The sequence below is a fragment of the Auxenochlorella protothecoides genome (genome assembly GCF_000733215.1).
Source record: "Auxenochlorella protothecoides strain 0710 unplaced genomic scaffold scaffold36, whole genome shotgun sequence".
In the NCBI taxonomy this organism is placed as follows: domain Eukaryota; kingdom Viridiplantae; phylum Chlorophyta; class Trebouxiophyceae; order Chlorellales; family Chlorellaceae; genus Auxenochlorella; species Auxenochlorella protothecoides.
Window position 1 is genome coordinate 428721 of NW_011934143.1, and position 21582 is coordinate 450302.

At 64.0% G+C, this 21582-nt stretch overlaps 4 protein-coding genes across 4 annotated transcripts; 3 read left to right on the plus strand and 1 right to left on the minus strand.

Moving 5' to 3' along the window:
* Positions 1–402: 402 nt before the first annotated feature.
* On the plus strand, positions 403–4717 carry F751_3426 (Soluble inorganic pyrophosphatase 1, chloroplastic; the record flags this gene model as incomplete). The annotated part of the gene is made up of 11 exons (XM_011397803.1): positions 403–453; positions 658–813; positions 933–1076; positions 1262–1343; positions 1482–1587; positions 1683–1874; positions 2316–2400; positions 2514–2582; positions 2712–2845; positions 2984–4057; positions 4273–4717. 11 exons carry the CDS (start codon positions 403–405, stop codon positions 4715–4717), a joined length of 2538 nt encoding a protein of 845 aa, XP_011396105.1.
* A 162-nt stretch (positions 4718–4879) lies between these two features.
* Positions 4880–6358, plus strand: F751_3427 (Cell division cycle protein 123-like protein; the record flags this gene model as incomplete). The annotated part of the gene is made up of 2 exons (XM_011397804.1): positions 4880–5050; positions 5213–6358. 2 exons carry the CDS (start codon positions 4880–4882, stop codon positions 6356–6358), a joined length of 1317 nt encoding a protein of 438 aa, XP_011396106.1.
* Positions 6359–6722: 364 nt separating this feature from the next.
* F751_3428 (Cyclic nucleotide-gated ion channel 1) lies at positions 6723–13306 on the plus strand (the record flags this gene model as incomplete). Its single annotated transcript, XM_011397805.1, has 17 exons — positions 6723–6730; positions 6813–7036; positions 7214–7533; positions 7765–7956; positions 8221–8345; positions 8470–8643; positions 8746–8917; positions 9122–9148; positions 9254–9346; positions 9595–9729; positions 9968–10074; positions 10232–10371; positions 10562–10650; positions 10854–10988; positions 11180–11268; positions 12160–12410; positions 12639–13306. The coding sequence occupies 17 exons, from the start codon at positions 6723–6725 to the stop codon at positions 13304–13306; spliced, it is 2949 nt and encodes a 982-aa protein (XP_011396107.1).
* Positions 13307–13491: 185 nt separating this feature from the next.
* F751_3429 (BEACH domain-containing protein lvsC) lies at positions 13492–20981 on the minus strand (the record flags this gene model as incomplete). Its single annotated transcript, XM_011397806.1, has 15 exons — positions 13492–13903; positions 14205–15060; positions 15262–15415; positions 15569–15651; positions 15904–16039; positions 16227–16339; positions 16513–16600; positions 16709–16790; positions 17071–18110; positions 18195–18659; positions 18912–19204; positions 19402–19907; positions 20075–20277; positions 20381–20539; positions 20805–20981. 15 exons carry the CDS (start codon positions 20979–20981, stop codon positions 13492–13494), a joined length of 4767 nt encoding a protein of 1588 aa, XP_011396108.1.
* Positions 20982–21582: the final 601 nt, after the last annotated feature.

Below are 21582 nucleotides of genomic sequence, written 5' to 3' on the forward strand. Positions count from 1 at the left end.
ATTGCAACAATGTGCGCGAAGGGAGGTGCGTGGCATGGCATGGCGGGGATGGTCGGATGGGTCGCCCTGCAGTTCCAAGGTGCTCAACCACGTTGGTGATTACGACCTCTCGGGAGGGTGCTCGGAGGGTCCAAACCATGTGGCGACGAGTGCGTTTAATTATTCGCATCATGGCGAGAGCATCTTGCGCAGATGCCGCTGACAGCCCTCTGTAAACTCGAGAATGAAGCTTAAATTGATCTGAAGTCAGGGTCACCGTGCATATATCGGGCTTCCAACTGCAAAATCCATCAGGTAAGTGTCTGCAGCGAAGCGGCGCATGCACTGTTTTGTGATCCTGGAAATGTCGGGCAGATCGATGTCTCACACTGAGCACCTGGGACCCATGCAGACATTACCGCGATGCCGTTGAACCTTCAAATGTCCAATCGCTTCCACAGGTTGCCGCTATGGGTGCGTGGACCACGAAGTTGCTGGTGGCCAGCATCCTCGCATGTGCCGGATCCTGCCGGGCGGCCGAGTCGACCCTCGAATCCATTTCTTGGGGAAGCGAGGCTGATGTGAGTAGGCGTGATCGATGATCAAGGCAATGTTTCAGCGAAACTACGATACTGGATAAGCCAAGTGCCGTCCCACCTCCACCCTCCCCACCTTCAGGGTGAACCGGAGGAATGGGGGTATCGCCTCTTCCTGACGGCCGACAACTTCACCGTATCCCCTTGGCACAGCGTTCCCCTGAACGCCGGCAAGGACCTGCACACCTTCATCGTTGAGATCCCAAAGAACACCGCAGCCAAGTATGAAGTCCAGACGGTGCGCTGTGGTTGGTGTTAAGCAGGCAGGAAAATACTTGGGAGGCTGTGCGGACCGGGAGGAAGGAGCATCCACGCCACCTCATCACGAGCCATTCCACACCCCACACATCACGACAGGAGGAGGCGCTGAACCCCATTCAGCAGGACCTGACGAGCAACGGCTCTCTCCGCTACTACCACTCGGACATCCCGTGGAACTATGGTCTCCTGCCCCAGACGTGGGAGGACCCGGACTACCTCAACCCTGATGTAAACGCCACGGTGCGCGGCGGCTCTGAAGGATGTTCACCTGAAAAGCAGACGGTGCTGCTTATGCTCATGCCCGTCAACCACATTTCGAATGAAGGGAGGCTCAGGGCTGCACAACTCACGATGCCGTGCCAGTAGCCAGGCTGCAAGGCGAGGACATGGTCTAACCCCTCCCCAACCATGTCAACATGTTGCAGGGTGATAACGATCCCACGGACGTGGTTGAGATTGGAGGGTCTGCACTTGAGACTGGCAGCATCCATCCAGTCAAGGTTCTGGGTGAGTGATACTGCGTCTGCATTGCGCCTGCGCCTGCTGAGAGGTCGAGTCCTTTGGGACTGGCAGGGTAGCATGGGGCTTCTGCGATAACCGCAGAACACTGCAACCCCTACCCCCTCCGCATGTCACATGCCACAGGAGCCTACGCTCTGATCGACCAGGGAGAGCTTGACTGGAAGGTCATCGTCATCTCACAGGCCGATCCCCTGGCCGAGAGACTGAATGACATCGAGGACGTGGAGAGGTGAGTTGGATGTCCTGGGTGGAACAAGGGTGGTGGAGACCGCCAGTGCTGCGTACGTAGTCCAAGAACCCTACTTCGAGCACTCTCTATTGCAGGGAGCTCCCGGGGGAACTGGAGAGGATTCGTGTTTGGTTCAGGGACTCCAAGCTCCTCGATGGAAAGCCTGCCAACACCTTTGGGTTCGATGACCAGCCCGTGGACCGTGCACAGACGCTGGGGGTGATCAACCAGACGCATGGTTTTTGGCTGGACCTGGTCAGTGGGGCACGTGAGAACACAGAGAGCAAGTCTGTGTTTGGATGAGTGGGTGCGTGCCCTCCACTTTGATTGCAAGGAGAGAGAGACTCCAGATACTTGCCCAAACATACAGTGATCCGAGGTGGCGGGGCGAGCGCGCGCCGATTGAAACGATGTTGCAGAGCGAAATGGCCCAAGGGCACTCTGAGCCAAGGATTGCAGCTTTGCAGTGAACAAAGATAGCATGTTGGAGTTACAATAGATCCTTAGGGTGACGATGTGCCCGAGGAACAGGATTCACTAGGATAGCCAAGGAGTACGATGTTCCGGGCGCAGACCACTCCAAGCGCCTGGGCTCGTCTGCAGTGAGTTGGCAATGGATTCGGAATGTTATAAGGACCCTGAGTACCCTGCATAATCGCCTGTGGGATTGAGTGTAGCGATCGCATTGCCTCCATAGAAACAAACCACTTGAACCTCCGCGTTCGCAGGCAAGAGGGGGCTCTCGATCTAGACCGCGTCGCCCCTGCAGAGGCCGAGGAGCTGGCTGCCCGAGTCACCGAGCTGGAGTCCAAAGTAGGATCAGTCGTGGGGCTGGCACTGGCTGCCGAATTGTTCGTCGGTCACCATGGAGGTGGAGTGGATGTGCTTCATATTGCCTGAAGCCAGCCCCTCCAACCCTCGCACAGGTCCTGGATTGGCAGCAGCAATACGATGATCTCTTCAATGAGTATGAAACAGCACGCAAGTTCTACCAGGTGACAGGAGGTCTATGGAGGGCAGAGAGGTTGGGTGTTTACAGTTTCACAGCCAGAACCCCCTTGGCACAGCCGGTGCTTCTGTTGAGGTCAGATTTCATCCATCTTCTGCTCCCCAACCACTCACAGGGATTGGAGGGTCACCTGGACCAGGCCCACGCCGCCGCCATCAAGGAGAAGCGGCGGCTGACGGCCTCGGTGGCGGAGGAGGCTCGCCGCGCTGCAGTGGCCCAGACCCTGCTGGAATCGGAGCGGGCCGCCAGGTACTCTTCCTGGGTGGGGTCGGGGGGCGGTGGTGTGGCTGAGGCAGTCCAACCAGGGTCAGATTGTGGAATCTTGGCTGGAACGGCACCCGCGACGGTCTCCTGCTCACCTCAGCCCACCCCGGATGCGCTTGCCAGGGATGAGGCGGAGGCCAAGCTGGCGGCGCTGAGGGAAACTGTGGAGGAGCTGCAGGCCCGCCTGCAGGTGGCCAGGCAGGAGAGCAAGGCCGCGGCCGACGCCGCCCAGCTCGCCGTGGAGGAGGCCCACGCCGGGCTGGCCAGCGCGGAGGCCGCGTCGGCGGCCCTCCGCAGCGAACTCCAGGAGGCCCGCGCCGCCGCGGAGGTTGCCGAGGCTGCCGCCGAGGCCGTGCGGCAGGGAGGCCGTGCGGCGGCCGCGGCCGCCGAGGAGCGGACGGCGGAGGCGCAGCGCGGCCTGCGCGCCTCGGCCGACGCGCTGGAGGAGGCGGAGCGCCAGCTGGCGGAGGCGCGGGCCATGCTGGCGCGCAGCGAGGTGCTGGAGGCGGAGCGCTCCGCCGGCCTGGCCAGGCTGGAGGAGGGCCAGGGGCGCCTGGCGGCGCGCGAGGCGGCGCTAGTGGCGCGCGAGGCGGAGCTCGAGGCGGGACTGCGGGACCTGCGAGACCGACGCGCCGAGCTGGAGGTCGCGCGCGGCGAGGCGGAGGCGCGGGTTGCTGGACTGGGGGCGCGCGAAGCCGCGCTGCGCGAGGAGGAGGTGGCGCTGACCGGGCGCGCCATGGGCCTGGCCAGCATCGCCGAGGAGCTGGAGCGTCGCGATGGCTTGCTGGCCGGGCGGGAGGCCGAGGTTGCCGCCGGCGAGGCAGGGCTGCGGGAGCGAGGCGCTGCGCTGGAGGCGCGCGAGGCCCAGGCCACAGCGCGGGAGGGCCACTTGGAGGCGCGAGAAGCCGACCTGGCGGCGAGGGAGGTCGCCCTGGCGGCCCGGACCGCGGTCCTTGAAGGAGAAGGCCGGGACAGGGACGTCGTGAAGGGGCAGTCCCCCGGCAAGCGGGCGCGGTGCGAGGACGCAGCCCCATTGAGTCCCCTGCCTGTCGTGGAAGAAGGCATGGAGGAAGAAGATGCGGGCGCCGATGAGTTCCTGGACGCCCTGGAGGAGCTGCCCGCCCGGCCTGCAGGCAGGATGTCAGCCAAGCGGGCGGTGACCAAGTCGAACGCCGCTGCCTCCTCCTCTCCTGCCCGGTGAGAGGGTGATGGGGGTGGATTTGATGCTGAGCTGCTGGGTGAAGGGCCTGCTGTCGTGTCCTGAGGACATGAGTGTCTCTTTGTGAGATCTTTATAGGTGATGTTGGAGCGACAGGGGAATGGGACACAATCATGTCTACTGCTGGACGCCGCCCTCCTGCAACCACCTCTCAAACAAGCTCATGGCTGTCAACCCCCTCCTTCATATGCAGACAAGAGGCGCGGTCGGCGGCGGGACGCAGGAAGACGGTGAGCAAGGCGAAGTCTCACCCACCTGCCGAGGATGCGCCCATTGCTGCCGAGGAGGCACCCGCTCCGGCCGAGGAGGCACCCGCTCCGGCTGAGGAGGTGCCCGCTCCGGCTGAGGAGGCGGCGCCATCGCAGTCTGCGGCGTCGCGGCCAGGGCGCGCCACCAAGACCCCCGCCAAGCCACGGCCGGCGCCCACGCAGTCTGCGGCGTCCCGGCGCCGGACTGCAGCGGCCCCAGCCCCTTCACAGGAGCCAGCCAGCCCCAGCGTCACGCGGCGGAGCGCGAGGCTGGCTGCCCGCCCCACACGCAGCAGTGCACGGACTGGGGCGCCAGATGGTGGCGAGGAGGTGGAGAAGGTGGTGGGCAGCCCCACGCGGTCAATTCGGTCCCGGGCCAGGCAGGGATGAGGGCATCGCTGGGAATGGCGCCCCAACCGGGCCCAAACGCGGCATGCCGTCGATCCATGCATGGCCCCTAGCTGTAACGCAAGGCCGGTCGAACAATTCCAAACGCAATTCTAGTGTGTAAGGTGGACATCTGTGTATGCCGGTGGTGCTTCTCCTGCCGGCATGACCTTCCCGGCCTCGCCCGCCCGGGAGGCACTGGAGGAGTGCGCGGTGCAGCGCTGGCTGCCTGTGTACAGGAGGCATACCTTTGAGACACGACTGATTTCTGTGGACAAAGACCTTTGCAACTGGCTCGTCAGCGATGGGGTGTCTGCCTCGGGCGATAATCGAGCGGTGCGTGCATCGGCAATGGTGGTGGGTGCGCAGGAGAACGAGGGAATGGGGCCTTGCCGCTCCTGGCTCATTCCGCTGTGGCTGGGAGCCCACCGTTGGATTTTGCAAGCAGAATAATCTGAATCATACATTTACCCTGCTGCCGCATTGCCTTGAGCGTAGTTCGGGACCAGGGCACCCCGGGACCTGGCCGACCCAGACCAGCAGGGGTGGGAGTCTGACAGCGAGGAGGGCGACGGCTCCCACTCCGGCACCCCTCCTCCCGCCTCCCTCCCCACCCTCCACGCCTCCCTGGCCTCCGCCATCGCCGAGCTGGGGGGCCGCGTGCACCCCAAGTTCACCTGGAGCTGCCCCAAGGACGCAGTCTGGCTGTCACCCGGCAACACCCTGGCCTGCACCTCCCCAGACGAGGTCCTGCTCCTCCTCCGAGCCTCGGACCGTGTGGCTCACGACGTTGCCGCCGCGCCGGCAGATTGCCCGCATGCCATCGTGCTCCGGCGGTGGCGGGCGCTGGACCCTGGGCGCGAGTTCCGGGCGTTTGTGGTCGGCGGGCGGCTGGCGGGCGTGAGCCAGCGCGACCTGACCCAGGAGTTTGGCTGGATGCAGGACCCCGGCACGCGCGCCGACCTGCTACACCTTGTCGCCGCCTTCTTCGACGACCACCTGCGCGCCAGCTTCCCGCTGCACGACTACGCCTTTGACGTGTATGTGAGCTCGGGGAGGAGCACGCTCAAGCTGCTGGACTTCAACCCGCCGGGGGGCACCACTTCTGCGCTCCTGTACGACTGGGAGGAGCTGGGGTGGGGTGGGCGGCGCCATTGTGAGGCTGAGGATGGCGCGGGGCCTCTGAAGGCGGATGGCACTGCGGCCATGGCGGGGCCAGATGGCGGCGTGGCCTCGGGAGGGCCGGCGCCCAGGCAGGCGACCGCAGGGCCTCCGACGCGAGACGCCCCGGAGGCTCTGCTGCCCCCCTGCGTCGATGCGACATACCTGCAGCAGCTCAGGGCGGCCCAGGGTCGAAGAGAGGACTCTGGTTTGCCACGCTCGCCCAGCAGTCATGCGAGCACCACTGGCGCTATCCCTCCCGGCCAGCCTCCACCTGGCCAGCCTACGCCCGGTCAGGCTCCGCTGGAGCTCAGGGTGGTGCAGGGAGGCCTGCAGCTGCGTCCGCACCTGGCAGCCTACGGCGTCCCCTTCGACTTTGTCGACACCTCTGAGGGCAGCGCGCTAAGTCAGCTGCTGGCGAACGTCGGCGTGCCCTCCGACCTCTGGCAGGAGCTGAAGAGGCAAGGCGCTGCGGCGTCGTAGAACGGTGCTCTTTTTAATTTCGCTGCGAGAGTGTGAATAGGCCATCTTCTCCCTCATGCATACGGCAGGGACACATCTAGACCTTGGATGATCTGAGGAAGAAGGATGAGATCTCCGCAAGGGGGGCATTGAACCGGTACCAACCACCCGATTGCCGCCGCTAGAGCGATCGAGAGCTCGGACACGAAGCGCTCCATTTGATTATTGAAATTTTCTGTGAGTTTCTGGGCTTCTATTTCATCAGTTGGCCCGGCGCATGGTAGAGGGAGCCCGGGCGACAGCCACGTGATTCGCCCTCCGTACTGTGCGTCCAAGCTCCACGAGGCCTACATCACGCCTTCCTGGTTCAGAAACCTTCTCTGAAATGCCAAAGTATGTGGGATGCATGGCACTGCCCCATACCTGCATGTGCCGTATCTCCTGTGCATGGCTAACCCCAACTAGGGTTCCGCAGGTTTTTCAAGTTTGGTGCGCGCTTTCCCCTGGGAACCTCTAGCTCCGAGAGATCCATCCGGACTGGATCCGTTGCGTCCTTGGGATCGACCTCCGACCCCGAGGACGCCTCCCAGCCCAGTTCCCCCGAGTGGTCTCGGGCCGGCGTCCTCCGCACCTCACGCTCCATCACCACGGATGGGAGCGGCCTGTCTGATGACGAGAATAGCTTTGCCGCTATGGAAGGTGTTTTCCTAGTCGTAGGAGGGGGACTGGCCGCCTTTAACGTTGCTTTGGAGGGAGGATGGTGCCTGTGAGCCTGAAAAAAACAAGGGGTGGCATGCCAAGTTGCATATCGACGCCGCCTTGCATCCCCATTCCCTTGTCTCCACGCTGCCCCCGCCCACCTTTCTCCCACAACAGACGACGCCCCCCTGCGCCGGTTCGTCACCCGCACCCACAGCTTTGACCAGGTGGACTTTGACGCCCTGATCCAGAACCCTGACCTCTACACGGTGCACAACGCGGCGGGGGCGGGGCTGTCCCCCCGGCACTACGCCAGCGCCACGCCGCCCACGGGCGTGAAGCAGCCGGTCGTGCTGAACCGGCCACGTCGCAGCTCTGGCGAGCGGCCCAGGTCCAAGTCGGTGCTGGGCATGCCCACCTTCCGCCCGGACAGCACCTTTTACAAGTACTGGAGCAGCCTGATCCTGGCGCTGGACCTCACCTACTCTGCCTTTGTGGTGGGTCTCCATGGGGGTGTTGCGGTGGGCAAGGGGTTTACTGGGAAAGGGACCGGGGAATGATCGGAGCGGGGTTCGGGCGAGACTTGGCGCGGACGGGTCATGGGTCATGCCCAGAGTCATATGGTGCAGGCTCTCTCCCAGCCCAAGCTGCAACCCTTGTCGCCTCAATGCGCGATCCACGTTTGGCCCCTCTCTTTTAACCCCTTCCCCACACTTTCCCGGTTGCAGGTTCCTATCAGCATCGGCATGCTGACGTCCTTCCTGGTCCTGAACTGGACATCTGCGCTGGACTACACCGTGGGCGCCTTTTTCCTGGCCGACCTGATCGTGTCCTTCCACGTCGGCTTCATCGCCACCTACAATCTGCGCAAGGTCCTGGTGCTGAACGGCAAGCTCATCGCCAAGTTCTACATGCAGCACGTAGGTGTTGGGAAGGGACGGGAGCTACTAGAGTGGGTTGTCGGCTGGGTGAGTGCGCCAAGGCCTCGTCTGTTTGGAATTTGAGTTTCGTGCAACGAAGCGGAAGGAGGTGTATAGTGCGCCACAGATTCATGTATCTCCTAATTTCTGGACTGTTGCTCGGACGGTACTGAAAGGCTTGCCGGTGGCAATGGTCTCAGTCCGCCGAACGCCCCTGCACATGTGCCGCCCACCGTCTCTCCCCCTGCACTCACGCCTGCCCAGGACACATTCATCTTTGACATCCTGTCGGTGACGGCATGGCTGGTGCAGCTGCTTATGCTCCTCCTCAGCCACGTCGTCGACGAGTTCAACCCCACCGTGGCACTGTTCATCATGGAGGCGCTGCGGTGCGTGGATGAAAGTGGGCTGGGTTTGCCAGTAGCCCTCAGGCGGAGGAGCGAGGATTTGTCCTGCTTGTCACCAGATCTCCAAGCAAGCCCAGAGGTCATCCTTTCACTCAAACCTCCGCAGGCTTGTCCGCTTCCTGCGGGTCGTGAAGCTGATCCGGAAGCTGCTGGTCAACGCGGTATACGCCCCCCTCAACCAATCCTCGTGGATGAAGTGGGCCTCCAGCGCGACCTTCCATTACCTCTTCTACATCGTTTATGTGATCGCGGTCCTGGTCAACTTCCTGGGCTGCATGTGGTGAGGAGGCGAGGTCGGCGGCTTCTTTTCCCAGGCCGTACACAGAGTTTCAGCTCCCTTCCCTTCTTGGAGTACAAAGTTCATCCATGTTCCCCTGCGCAGGAACTTTACGGCAGGCGCGCAGGGCTTTGACAACACCTGGGCCAACTACTACCCACCCTTCGTACGGTCCTACTCTGAGGATGGGATGACAGCCCTGACCGCCGATGAAGTGCAGCACGACGTGGACCAAGTCTGGCGCTACTTTGTCGGTACATACTGGGCCTTGACCACAGTGAGTGGAGCTGATGTGTTGAAGTCTTACTTTTGTGAACGCAGGACTCGGCTTGTGTTGTTTGCCAAGCCAGCATGCTCCTCTGGTCAAGGAGCTGCCGTGCTGGATGAATCGGAGGTGGTACAAGCTCCCAGCCGATATCTGAGCTCCAATGTGCTTCCCAAGACATGGATGACCCACCTCCTCTGCCCACACCTCCTGCAGATTGCTACCGTCGGTTTTGGCGACGTGGTGAGAGCCTCTGCATGCTGGTGATCCTAGCATGCTTTCGATGTCTTGGGCAACGGACGGCCTGATCTCTAATGAGTCTCTGTTCCTCATCCCCTCCCCGGGCAGACACCTGCCACACTTGTTGAGACCATCGTCGTGATTATCGTGGAAGTCATTGGCATCATGTTCTTTGGTATCTTGCTGTCTACCATCAGGCAAGTTGGCTGGAGTAACTGATGGATCTTGGTCTCAATTCTGTGCATGAGTCTGAAGAATGCTGATCTGTGGTGGTCGAGGGTGGCTGGCAGTCTCTGATGGTCTGTAGTCAAGCTTGGCGGCTGTGAGACATTGGCTGTGCTTGCTTGTGCAAACGCTGTGAACCAGCAAGATACCATTCATGCTCCAGCACAAGGCCTGACACCTTTCAGATCCGCCCGGTCTCTCCCTCACCCATTCCCTGCAGTGAGCTCCTGTCCAACTCAAACAAAGATGCCAGGCGCGCATATGTGTTCCGCAAGAAGTTGACCACCGTGGACCGATGGATGAAGGGGACGCGGCTTCCCTCCCACCTCCAGCGCAGAATTAAGTCTTTCTATGCCGAGGTGTGCGGTGCCAAAGGGGTTGGAGAGGGACAGCGATGTGTGCACAGCAGTGTGTGGAAGAGTGCTGGTACAGCGTGACAAATGATGGGATTCTAAGAATACTCTGTGGGACTGGTGGCACTCATGGAACATGGGGTCACCCAAGTCACCTTGCAGATGGATACTAGGAAAAAGCTGCTGAGCTGCCCTCCATGCCATGGTGGTGCCCTCACCTATTCAATCCAGCCCTTGCCAACAGGTGTGGCTGCACCATGTGGAGTCCTCCGAGGACACCCACCTCTTCAGAGAGTTGCCCCACATTCTGAGGAACGAGGTTGCCTGGAATGCCCTCCAAGCAGCCATGGCGTGAGTTGGAAAGGGTTGGTGGATCCTGGTTCCTCCAGACCCCGGCATGCTGTACTAGGACTGATACGAGTCCCATTTCCTCAGATTCTTGGAGGTTTGAGGATGAGTCACACCCTCCCGGCAGCTCACGGCCCCGGTCCTCCACTCCCCACCCCAGGCGCATTCCCTTTTTCGAGGACATGAGCACGAACATGAAGTGGACCCTCTGCTCCAAATTCGAGCCGGTTCGCTTTGGACCTGGGGAGGACATCCTGTCGGAGGGAGACAAGGCCGAGAAATGCTGGGTCATGCTGGAAGGTGTGATGGTGTGTGATGGTGCTCTTCCCTTTGTCAGGACACCGTCCCCTGGGTGATGCAGCGGGCACTGCAGCAGGATTGAAGTTGGGATACGGGAAACGGCGGCGGTGCTGCACCTCTTTGCTGTGCACGTCAATTCGTTTCCTGCTTTCCTCACATTCGCTTCCCATCACCCTGCCACCCCTCCCAGGTGAGGTGGTGTCGCTGCACCACTACGTGGAGGCCGGCTCCCTGCAGGGCCCTGCGCTCCTTGGCAGCACCGTCGTACTGCAGGACCTGGTGGAGACGTTCAAGAGCTCGCCCTGCACCCTGCGCACCCTCAGCTCCTGCATCTGCTGGCAGGCAAGGCTCGATTAACACGAATAGGGGGGAGGGGAGGGGCTCTGAGGACTGTTTTCGATGGGCGCACGCTCAGACGTTGTATTTTTAGGGCGTCTGTCAAACTGACTCAGCACCCGGCCCACCCCGCTTATGTGCCGCAGGTCCGCTGGAAGGATCTGCGGCTGCTCCTGGACTACCACCCCAATGTGAGGAGGGCGCTGGAGTCGAGGATAATGGCACAGGTCTGCTGCCACATCACCCTCTACCCCAGCGCCTGGATGGACAGCCAACTGCTGGTGGGCAACAGAGTTGTCAGTGAATTATGGGGTGAAGGGCCATGAATGCATGCCTGGTGGCATGAGATGAGCGTCGAAATCGGGCTCTGTACGCTTCCCAGTTGGTCTGGTGAAGGCTCAAGGCCTGTATTTTGAGTTGAGGCCTCCAGACTGTGTCATCTATGCTCCCTCCACCTTCCTATTGTATCTAGCATCCGGAGCTCCAGGATGCCAAAGCCAGGGCAGAGGAGATGGCCAAGGATCTCTGGGAGGGGCCCTCGCAGTCCCAGGTGGCAGAGGGGTGAGGGTGCACTGGGATCGTGCGCTGAAGATTCAGGCCAATCAGTGCAGGCTTAAGGGAGTGTGCACATCATCATTGTCATGGTTGTCACAGTGTATCCCTCCTTCTCCCTCAGGTTCGGTTTGACTTGCCAAGTGGCCACAAATTGGAACCCTTGTGTGACCTTCCCTGACTCATTTCGGCCGATAGTGCGAGCTGCCTTCATGCAATGCCAGCTTGCAGTGTGCACAAGCACTTGAGAATTGTCCATTATTTGCATAAAATGTTGTAGAGAACTTGCAAGTGTTTATTAGACCAACAACTCGGGGCGCGAGATCTCATGCCGATCGGCACCGAAACCTACAACACAAGACCAGCCCCCGTACTATCAATACAATTGAACCCTCCTACCGATGCTGTCATATATACGCTGCGATACTCCATTGAGCACCTAGAAAGTAAGAAGGTCTCACGCCCTCGGAACTATTCGCCGTGCGATGCACTCCTCTGCCCAGTCTCACCCTTCCGCATCTCAGCTGCAGTCAATTCTGAACAGCACGAATGAGCAAGTAGCTCAACTTGCGATGCAGGTACCATTTCATTCCGCATGTGAACAGCGGGATCATTGCTGCACCCCGACCTGGTCCTGGTCAACGCCATGCCTTTTGCATCCATCGGGCAGGATCCATTGGCCCAGCATCATTCAATACTACCCCAATGTTGCAAGTAGGGTCTCGTGCCTGGACTGGAGGGAGGAGCGATGCGAACAGTGATCCCAACTCCCGGGTACGAGTCTGTGGGTCATCGCAAGACTTCTCCAGACCCATGCGCACAGCAGTTGCTCCAGCTACATTGCCCCCACACCCGCATCAGGGCAAGCCTACCAGCCTGCATACCCCACACTCCCCTCAGGTTTGTGATCAAGACGTCAGATGAGTCGGGCAATAAGGTCTTCCTGAATGTGTGCGCGGACGCGGCAGTCCCCCTTCCAGATGGCTGGTCTCCTGGTGAGCCGCTGCCCCCTGCGGTGAAGGGATACCTGGAGGCTGGACCGGAAGGGTCAGCCCCCAGCAGCGGGGACGCTTTGATGTCGCTCCTGGCCTTTCCTATGTGGCTCAGCGACCTCCGGCGAGACTCGGACCACACGGGTGCAGCCTGCGGAGGTGAGGGCGGGGTAGTTATCAGGTTTGTTCATTTTGGAGGGACAAAACCGGGTCGAGCCTCCGCATCCCTTGCTTGCAGTGGACTGAGTCAGCTCAGCTGAAGCTTGCAGTCTTGTTTGACTGCGCCGGAGGGTGGCTGCCCGCCTGTGCCTGCCCTGCCTTGCCCTCCCTGCGTAACTCATCAATCGCGAACGTCACGATGTCACCCACCTCCACCGCCCTTCGCAGTCCTGGACTGCGTGCTTCACGCTGACATCCTGCGCCACGCCGCTGAGGTCCGGCCCCTGAAGCTCTACGCCATCCAGCTGGTCCTGAGCGAGGTGGCGCACAAGTGCGCGCTGCGCCTCAACCCGCTGTACAAGCTGCCGCGCATGCGGTACAAAGGCCAGGGCCCCGTTCCACATGCTGTGCCGGCCGCAGAGGCGCTCACTAAACTTCCCCAGGAGCAGCCGGTGCTGATGCCAGGTCAGGGCGCAGAGCGTCCAGGCCTGGTGAGGGAGGTGCTGGCCGGCCGGGACAAGGGCCTAGCCCTCCGCACCACGCCCACCCCACGGCCCGCGGCGCGGGAACGAAGCGAGGCATGCGAGGAAAGCGCGGATCCCAGCACCACGCTGCAGGCAAAACTGCGGTACCATGGCTGCCCCGTGGAGGCCGTCAGCGTCGAGGTGGCGCTGACGCCCGCCCTGGTGGCGACGGCGCAGCGTGCTGTGCACGCCGTGCGCGTGACAGTGACGGGGCAGCGGGTGAGCATCGCCCTCCCTGCCTGCCCGGCCCTGGAGGTGGGCCTCCCCTTCTTCGTTCGCCCGGAACAGGGCACCGCCAGGGTCACGGCGCAGGGGCTCCACGTGACGCTGCCCTACCGCCCGCTGGAGGAAGTGCACCCTCGAACTGCGTGAGGCATCGTACCTTGTGAGTCATACTTTCTTGCGATTCCCTTCCCTTCCCGCGACCCTGACCAGCTGTTGCAGCCTTCCTCTCGGAAGTTGTATCTGTTCTCCAGTCCCTTCCAGTATGCAAGCCAAGCACTGGACCAGCCGAGGGCCCGTGCTGTGCCAGCTTCCAGTCCCAGGAACAGGACCCGTCAAGGCCAGTCCCCAAAGCGCAGGGGGCGGGGGGACACGGTGCGACGCAGGTCCGGCGCCAGCAGGATCAGCCCGCCGGACCTCGTGCCCACCAGCACGCACTGCTCCGGGGTCAGAACCAGGGTCGTGAGGGGTCCAGCGTGCAGTGCGATTTTGAGGTGCACACGCAGCGTGGCCAGGTCGCGGATGGCGAGGCCGCCGCCGCTGCCCACAGTCAGGAGCAGACGCCCGTCGGGGCTGGCCTGCATGTCCGCCAGCCGCTCGTACACCTCAACGCTCGCCAGCCGCTGCCCGCTCAGGCCGTACCCGTGGATGGCCAGGTCGGCGTGGGAGTGCGTCAGCAGCACCCCGGGGCCTGGGGCCACCGCCAGCAGGGCCGGGGTGGCGGGGCAGGGGATGGAGCGGAGCAACCTTTGTGTTTGTATGTTTGGGGGCAGAAGGTGGGGAATGGAGATTTGGGATGGTAGAGGTACATGCAAATTTTGCTGTGCTTGCAATCGATGGAGCCGTCGTTGCATTCCAGAACAAAGGGTGCAGATGACCAAGCGCGGAGCAGATAGACATGATGATCTGCACTACAGTCATCAACCAGAGAGAGTGTCCTCCACAGGACTCTCGAATCCACGCAACCCATGGCCCTGAGGGTGCAGGCCGATCCCATCTCCTTTTCTCTCCAGGGATCCACACAGGCTCCCCTTCCTCACTCACGCACCTGGCATCCCGCAGGCCGTGCAGCAACAGGGTCCCGCCGGCCGAGGCGCTGAGCACCAGGTCTAGCGGGGTGCTGACCGCCACGGCCACCACGGGCGAGGGGTGGCCATGCAGCGTGGCGCGCGGGCGGCGTGGCGCCCTTTCCACCCCGCGCGCGCCCATCTCCCAGACCAGGAGCGTGGCGTCGCGAGAGCCGGTCACCACCACTCCCTCGTCGGCGGCCAGGCAGGTGAGGGCGTCCTGGTGGTAGGACGCCGCGGCGCTGGGCGCGCCGCTTTCCACCCAGGCGCAGCGCAGCGTGGCATCGGCGCCGCCCAGCGCCACGTGCCGCGTGCCCGGCAGGAAGGCGACGGGCGGGGCCTGGGTTGGGGTGATGCCAGGACCTGGGCCGGGGTCAAGCAGGGTGAGCCCTGCCCCGCACGGTTCCAGCAGGCCCTGGCCGGCGCCGGCCGGCTCGGCGGCGGTCTGTCCAAAGGTGAAGGGCCCGGCCTCCGTGCGGTGCGCGAGCCAGCGGTATGCGACCAGGCGCGACGCCGCGTGCACTGCGTGCAGCGTGCCGTCAGGACCCAGCGCCAGCGCGGTCACGGGCGCGGCTGTGCTCGGCCTTGCCCCCGGCAGGGCCGCGACGACGCGCAGGCACTCTGGCGCATGGAGCAGCGGCCAGCGGGAGGGGGCGGGGGGCGGGCGGCGGGAGGGGTGCGGCCGCCGGGGAAACAGCTGGCTGGGCGTCTGGCCAAAGTGCCGGATCTGAGCGGCCACCGCGGCGCGCTGCACCGGGTCGGCGATTCGATCCAGGTCCACCATATCCTCGTAGGTGAGGTAATAGAAGGTATTGTCAGCCGCCACAGCGGCAGGGCCTGATATTTTGGGGTCGAGGGGGTATGTTTATGGATTTGGATTTGACCGAGGGGTCAGGAGCTGGGTATGGATGCGTGCTCTGCACCGGCATGCATCCCTGCACTCATCATCCCTCAAAACACAGCAAGCCGCAAAGCTGGCACATCTACTGCCATGCACACACAGACACCCTCACATGTTCTACACATCCACCCACGCACCTCGCTGCTTGCATCCAAACACCAAGTCTATCCAGTGGTGCATGGAGGCTGAGGCGTGGGGCCCCTCCAGCGCCTCCCGCATGGCGTGGATGAAGGTGTGGGGCGAGGTCCCAGCCCATGCGGGCAGCTGAACGTCCCCCAGCCGCACGCCATCCTGTAGGAAAGGGCGCAAGCAGTAAACAGGTTGGAGACAGGGAATTGCTTCAGACTGGACAGCAGCCACTTGGATACAGCCCAAGATCAACACAGCGCATCGAGCACTCGGATCTCTCCTCCTCCAGCCCATCAAATACTTCACCCATCCCACCTGGCGTGTGCCCAAGTGGTACGCATTGCCGTTCTCTAGAAAGTCTGGTAGATAGTAGAACTCTGGAGTCAGCTCCTTCACGTCTGCAGACAGTGTGTGGAGGGTTGTGAATGGTTGGCGGAGAGGACATTATGCATGCAGTGAGGCTGCATGCAGATACATTCTGGGGTTGCCCATTCCATGATGCACATGCCGTTGCACCCAGCAGTACCCTTCAACATATGCTGAGGTTTTGAACTGCTGGCTAACGGGCTACCACACAGACAATCAAGCAAGCAGGGCATCTCTCCATCTACATCCCTGTTGCTTGTCGCAAGATGAACCCCACACCTCACCTGAAGTGCTGTTCAAGCAGTTCTGCCATGTTGCCTCCAAAGAGTGGAAGAGGCGGTCCGCATGGTCCAGGCGACCGCCTTGCAGCGCACGTGCATGGCGCGTAAAGGGCTCCAGTCGCAGGAGATAGAACAGGACCTGGGATTATGATGGAGAGAGGCTTGGGTTGCCAGGGTGCCCCTGGACCAGGGAATCTGCATGTGCCGTCTGAGTGACCCTGTGGCCCCACAAGAACTCTCTGGAACTCCCACGAGGCATTTCCCTTATGGTGTGTCAGGCACAACTCCACGTCACATGATCCCGACAACAGGTGTTCCCAGCCCACCGATCCAGCGGAGGAGTAGTGGGATCCGTACAGAAATGGGGGCACATCGGGATCATGGATCAGCGATGCAGACCTCTCCCGAAGGGAGGCGAGGCGATGTGGGTTCAAAGCACCTGAGCAGCGAGAGATGGATGGAGGATCGTCAAATCACTACATCATGGCTGATAACATCCCAGTGGACAGCCTGGGAGATGGTTGCGGCAGCGAATAAAAGCAGGAAGGAGGTGCTTGCACCACAAATGAAGGGTCCACCCTGCAACCAGAATGCTCAAGTTTAGCCGGCCACCTATGGGCTTGGTCAGGTCACGGTATACAGTCGGGTCTGAGAGGTCTAGAGTGGGGGAAGAGTAGTCTGCCAGAACCCAGGGGAAGACCTGCAGCGGGGTGCTTGAGCTCTGGCATGAGCCTGGGGCGTGGACCGCTCGCCCAGTCACACATGCAAAGTGATCGTGCCAACAGTGATTCTTGACACCCACCCTCACCGGGTACTGGTTGAGGTCATTGTAGGTGCGCCCAGCCAGGGTGTTGAGGGCCATGAGGTAGTCAAAGGTGCTCATCTCCCACCTGGAGCAAGCGAGGGGACCAGGGAGCTTGGCTTCATGGATGACCAGAGGGTCCCATGTTCTTCATTGGCGTTGCTGAAAGATTGAGATGTGCAACATTGGTGCTCTCCCCTCACGCAGTCCTTCTCAAAGGGTGAGCATCCTCCCTCAAGATACCAAGGGCGCAATGCTGACCGCCACCGGTCCCCAGCAGGGGCACTGGAACATGCCGCATTCCAACAATTACCACCATCCCCTCCCATCCTCTCCTTCCACCTTGACACCCCACATCAACATCGCACCTGCACCAGGCTCCCTGCAGCTCAGCGGCCCTTTCCTTCTTACGCCGGTCGTCTAGGACCTGGGCCTGGGGGCACGCCCGTGCCAGCGCATCGCAGGCGGCACGCTTTGCTCGATGCGAGGGGAAGCTGAGCAGCACGGGACCCCGCCCGCTGCCGCCCCGGAAGAAGACCTCCAAGGCAACTGGTTGCAGGAGGTGGCGCGTGTGGTGGATGGCGGCGACCTCCTCCAGCCGCCAGCGCCATCCTGCGGCGCCGGTCTCCTCTGCCTCCTCGGCAAGCTCCTGGGTACCAGTATCTGTGCCCTCACCCCCCGCACAAAGATCGCCAGTGTCGCTCGGCCAGAAGCGCAGACTTCCAGCCGCAGACCGAAGATCCAGGCAGCCGGGCAGGGCGCCCCCCGGCCAGACCAGCTCGCAGCTCAGGTCGGTGAGTTGGCAGCCGCCAGTCAGCGTGCTCTGCCAGGCCGCCGGCAGCGCGGTGAGCGCCGTCCTGACCAGCGCAGGCATGCCCGAGCCCGGGCGGGCCGGGCTTGCGGCCTGCTGCTGATCCTCGGTGCCGTCCTGGCCCCATGGCTGCGAGGGGCCCTGCCCGCCCACCGCCGTCTTGCGCAAAGACATGGACGACTGCGCATCCACATTGCAACTTCGATCGGGCCCGTGCTCCTCGCCACGCGCTCCTGCACCCGTCTCCTCCTCCACCTCAGCAAGTGCCCCCTGCTCGCCCGCCAACACCTCCATGACCGTGCCAGCCACCAGGCGGCCCAGGGTGGGTGTGGGCTCTGCCGGCGCAAGGGTCGTGATCGGGCAGTTCGCTCCCTCCTCCTCGCCGTCATTCCCCACTCCAGACCGGCCGGAGCGATCCTCCAACACCTCCTCCTCGCCCCGCCCCGCCTCGTCGCAGTAGATCGGGCGGCGCACCAGGCGCACCAGGCGCCGGCGCCGGCGGCCGCCGTCCTCCCAGCCCGTGTCCAGCCGCCAGAGCGCAACGCTCTGGGCCGGGCGCCAGATGGCGCCCTCGGCCTCCAGCTCCAGCTGCAGGGCCTTCCAGGTGCCGGCGGCGAGCGCCGCGGCGTCCGCGGCGGCCCTTCCCTGCAGGCCCAGCTGCCGTGCAGCTTCGTGTGCCACCTGCTCCGTGGCGTCGGCCGCGCCGTCTGCCGCTGCCGCCGCGTCGGCCTCCAGCGCGGCTGTCCGCCCGGCCAGTAGGGCCGTCCTGCCGGCCTCGGCGGCGGCCAGCGCCTCTGGGATCTGCAGCAGCACACCCACGGCGGTGCGCGCGGCAGCGACCACCTCCCCGACGTCCAGCACGGCCTCTGGGGTGGGAGATCGAACGGCAGCGCTCCGCCGCTCGCTCGGCGTGGCTGCCTGGCTCGCCTCGCCGCTGCCATTCCCCTTGCTGTCTTCCTGACTGCTGCGGAACGCGTCGATCACGATGAGCGCCCGGGTGACCGCCCCGACGACAATGTGCAGGGCGGCAGCGGTGGCGCTCCACAGCTCGGCGTCCACTGCCTCGCTCTCGCCGGCCCAGGCGCGGTCCAGCTTCATGCAGCAGGCGAGGAGGAGGTGCAGCTCTCGCGCGGCCGCCGCGCCGTCCTGGCAGGCCGCCACGGCCCCCGCCAGCGCGCGCGCGTGCGCCGCAGCGCGCTGCGTCGCGCGTGGCGCGTACGGCCGGCGCAGGCCACGCACCGCCAGCAGGCGCAGCAGGGCCGGCAGGGCCTGTGGCGCGGGCAAGCCCAGCGTGCGCAGCGCGGCGCGTGCCGCCTCGCTGCCGGCCAGGCGGTGCAGCAGGCGCCAGCCCGCCTCCTCCAGCTCCAGCGTGTCGTGCGGCAGTGGCCCCGGCGCCACGCCCAGCAGCCGCCAGGCCGGGGCGGGCAGCGTGCCCGGCGGCGAGGCCCCAGGATCGGCCAGCCAGCGCGCCGCGTCGGCTGCGCCGGACCGCCACTCATCACAAGAGTCGGCACCCGCGGTCGGGGACTGCGCCCCGCACAGCAAGGGCAGGGAGTGGGCGAGGTGGGCGTGCAGGAGGGCGCACAGCTCGCAGGCGTTGGTCAGGTACGGCTCCGCCAGCCAGGAGGTGACCAGCGTCCAGCTGTCATCGTCCTCGGACGGGGACGCCCGAGAGGGGAGGGGGATCTCGCCTGGCATGGTGATGGCGTGGGGATTGATGTTGCTGGTTCAGCATTGGCAGCAAGGGAGTGCGGGGAGGCTGAATGGGCACGTGGAGGGCTGCTGGTCTCCCACCCCATCGATGGCTCATGAATCTTGCAGGCACCTGGCGGTCCCACGCCCACTCCAAGACCCTCGACACCCTCCTCGAAACATCCTCGCCTCGCACCTGGGCCCTGCGCCTGTTCCAGCCGGCCCAGGACGGCTCGCAGCAGGGCGTCCACCAGCACGCCCGCTGCCCGGCCCTCCTCGGGGTCGACGGTGCCCAGCCCCCGCATGGCGGCGTGCGCCAGGATGGGCGCCAGGTGGTCGCGCACGCCGCCGTGCACGGCCCGAACGGCGTGGCACAGCAGCGCGCACAGCGTGCTCCAGGCGGGGTCATCCAATGGATCGCCGCCCGGCCGTGCGGAATTCAGGTCCCTCCTTCCCTCTCCACTCCGAATCGCCTCTCCAGCCTCACGCCCCACTCCCCACCCCCCCCCAGCGATCAGGGCGGCGTCGAGGAGGAGGGAGGTCAGCCCCGGCCTGGCCAGCAGACCGTCGCGGTTGGGGGCATGGGCCTCGGCCAGGGCGCACAGCGCGCGCAGCGTGGCGTCGCGCTGTGCTTGGGCCGCCCGCAGCGCCAGCTGGACCAGCAGCGGCGCCACTCCCGGGTTGATCGCCAGCGGCACGGAGCTCGTGGATGTCTGCACGCGTCGGTGGAGGGTTGATGGCTGCCCAGAGCCTGGTACAAGGTCATTCAGGGTGGACCATCTTGCCAAGTCGAAGCATGGGCTTGGCCCCTCAGAGTAAAACACCAATCACACCCAGAACAGATCCCAACAACCTCGAACGTAAGCCACCCCATCTGCGACCGCCGCACCCAGTCCCAGGCCGCGCCGCCACACATCATCTCCAGCAGCGCGTCCCGCGTTTGATCCCGGAAGAGGCGGGGCAGGAGCAGGGCCTGCAGGCCGGTAAGCACGCCGTCGGCCAGGGGCCGCGCCGAGCACGCCGTGATGAGGCGCAGCCCCAGCAGGGTCACGCCCTCGTCCGGGTGCCCCACCTGCGGGTTGGTGGTCGCTTGGTGTTGATTGTGGCGGGGAGCATGGGGACAGGCTGACCAATGCCCTCCCTCCAGTGCCACTGCCTGGGCCCCCCGGCCTCACCAGCGGGAGGAGGATGGCCGGGCACCCCAGCCCCTCCAGCCCGCAGATCAGGGCCTGCCGCGCCAGCGACCTGCCGCGCAGCATGCTCAGCAGGGTGTGACCCACGTCCAGCACGAGCTCCGTCGCCGCCCCCGACCCTGTCAGCATGGCGACCAGCGTCTGGAGGGGAAGAAGAAAGGAAGGAAGAGAGGTGGTGGAAAACCCGATCGATTCTGGTTGTAGACCCTCTTCCCACAGACAGCTAAAGGTTGGGCTTTGTTGCACCGCAAACCCCATCGTGCAGCAACATTGCAGGTAGCACTGCCCAGAGCCTGCGGCAATGGCAGCGGGTGCAATTTGGCCCAGATGCCCTGCAGAGGCGTGCCGCCCCGCTGCCACTCTCTTGTTCATGCTGGGGCCGCGTGACCGATTCCCGGCAACTCACCACGAGGCCGTCTGCTGCGGAGGCCTCGTGCTGAGCCTCCGGCCTGGCGTGCCTGCTTTCCAGCAGGGCGGCCGCTGCGCGCAGGTAGGCGCGCCGTGCGGCCCTGGCCTCTCCAGTGCTCCAGCCCGGTGCTGAGTTCCCGGACCCTGCCCCGCCGGCGACCCTGTGCCTGAGCATTGCAGCGACCAGCTCCGGCACGCTGAGCGTCGCGTAGGCTGCCTCAGGGTCCTCCTGGAAGGCGAGGGCGGAGCGGGTGAAGGTATATCAGGATACTACCGCTGCCCCAATGGCAGGTCCGAGGCACAGCCCGCCAGAGCGGGTCAGCGCATGCATCCGATCGGCTGGTTCTTCTGCGAGCACAGCTGCGTCCCCTGGCACGACCTCGCCCAGGAACAAACATCCCTGCGCCCCACCTCGGCCAGGGCCACGAGGCAGTCGGCGAGGCAGAGGTGCGTCTCCAGGGGTGCCGCGGTCCACAGCGCCAGGTCACAGCACAGCGCGCGCAGCGTGGCGGCCGCCCCCGCCGGCCCGGCGGCCGCGGCCAGGCGGAAGGCGGCACGCGCGGCGTCGGGGGTCAGGCTCGCCCCCGACGCGGCGCGGAGGAGCGCCGCAACCGCGAGCGCCTGCCCCGGCAGTCGGCGCGGTGCAGCGAGCTGCCTCGCAGCATGGCACCCAGGAGGTCCAGCGTGGCGCGCACTCGCTCGCCCGCTGAGCTGGCCGTGCCTTGCCGCTGCTGCGCCAGCAGGGGGAACAGAGCCGGCAGGCCACCCAGGCTGTG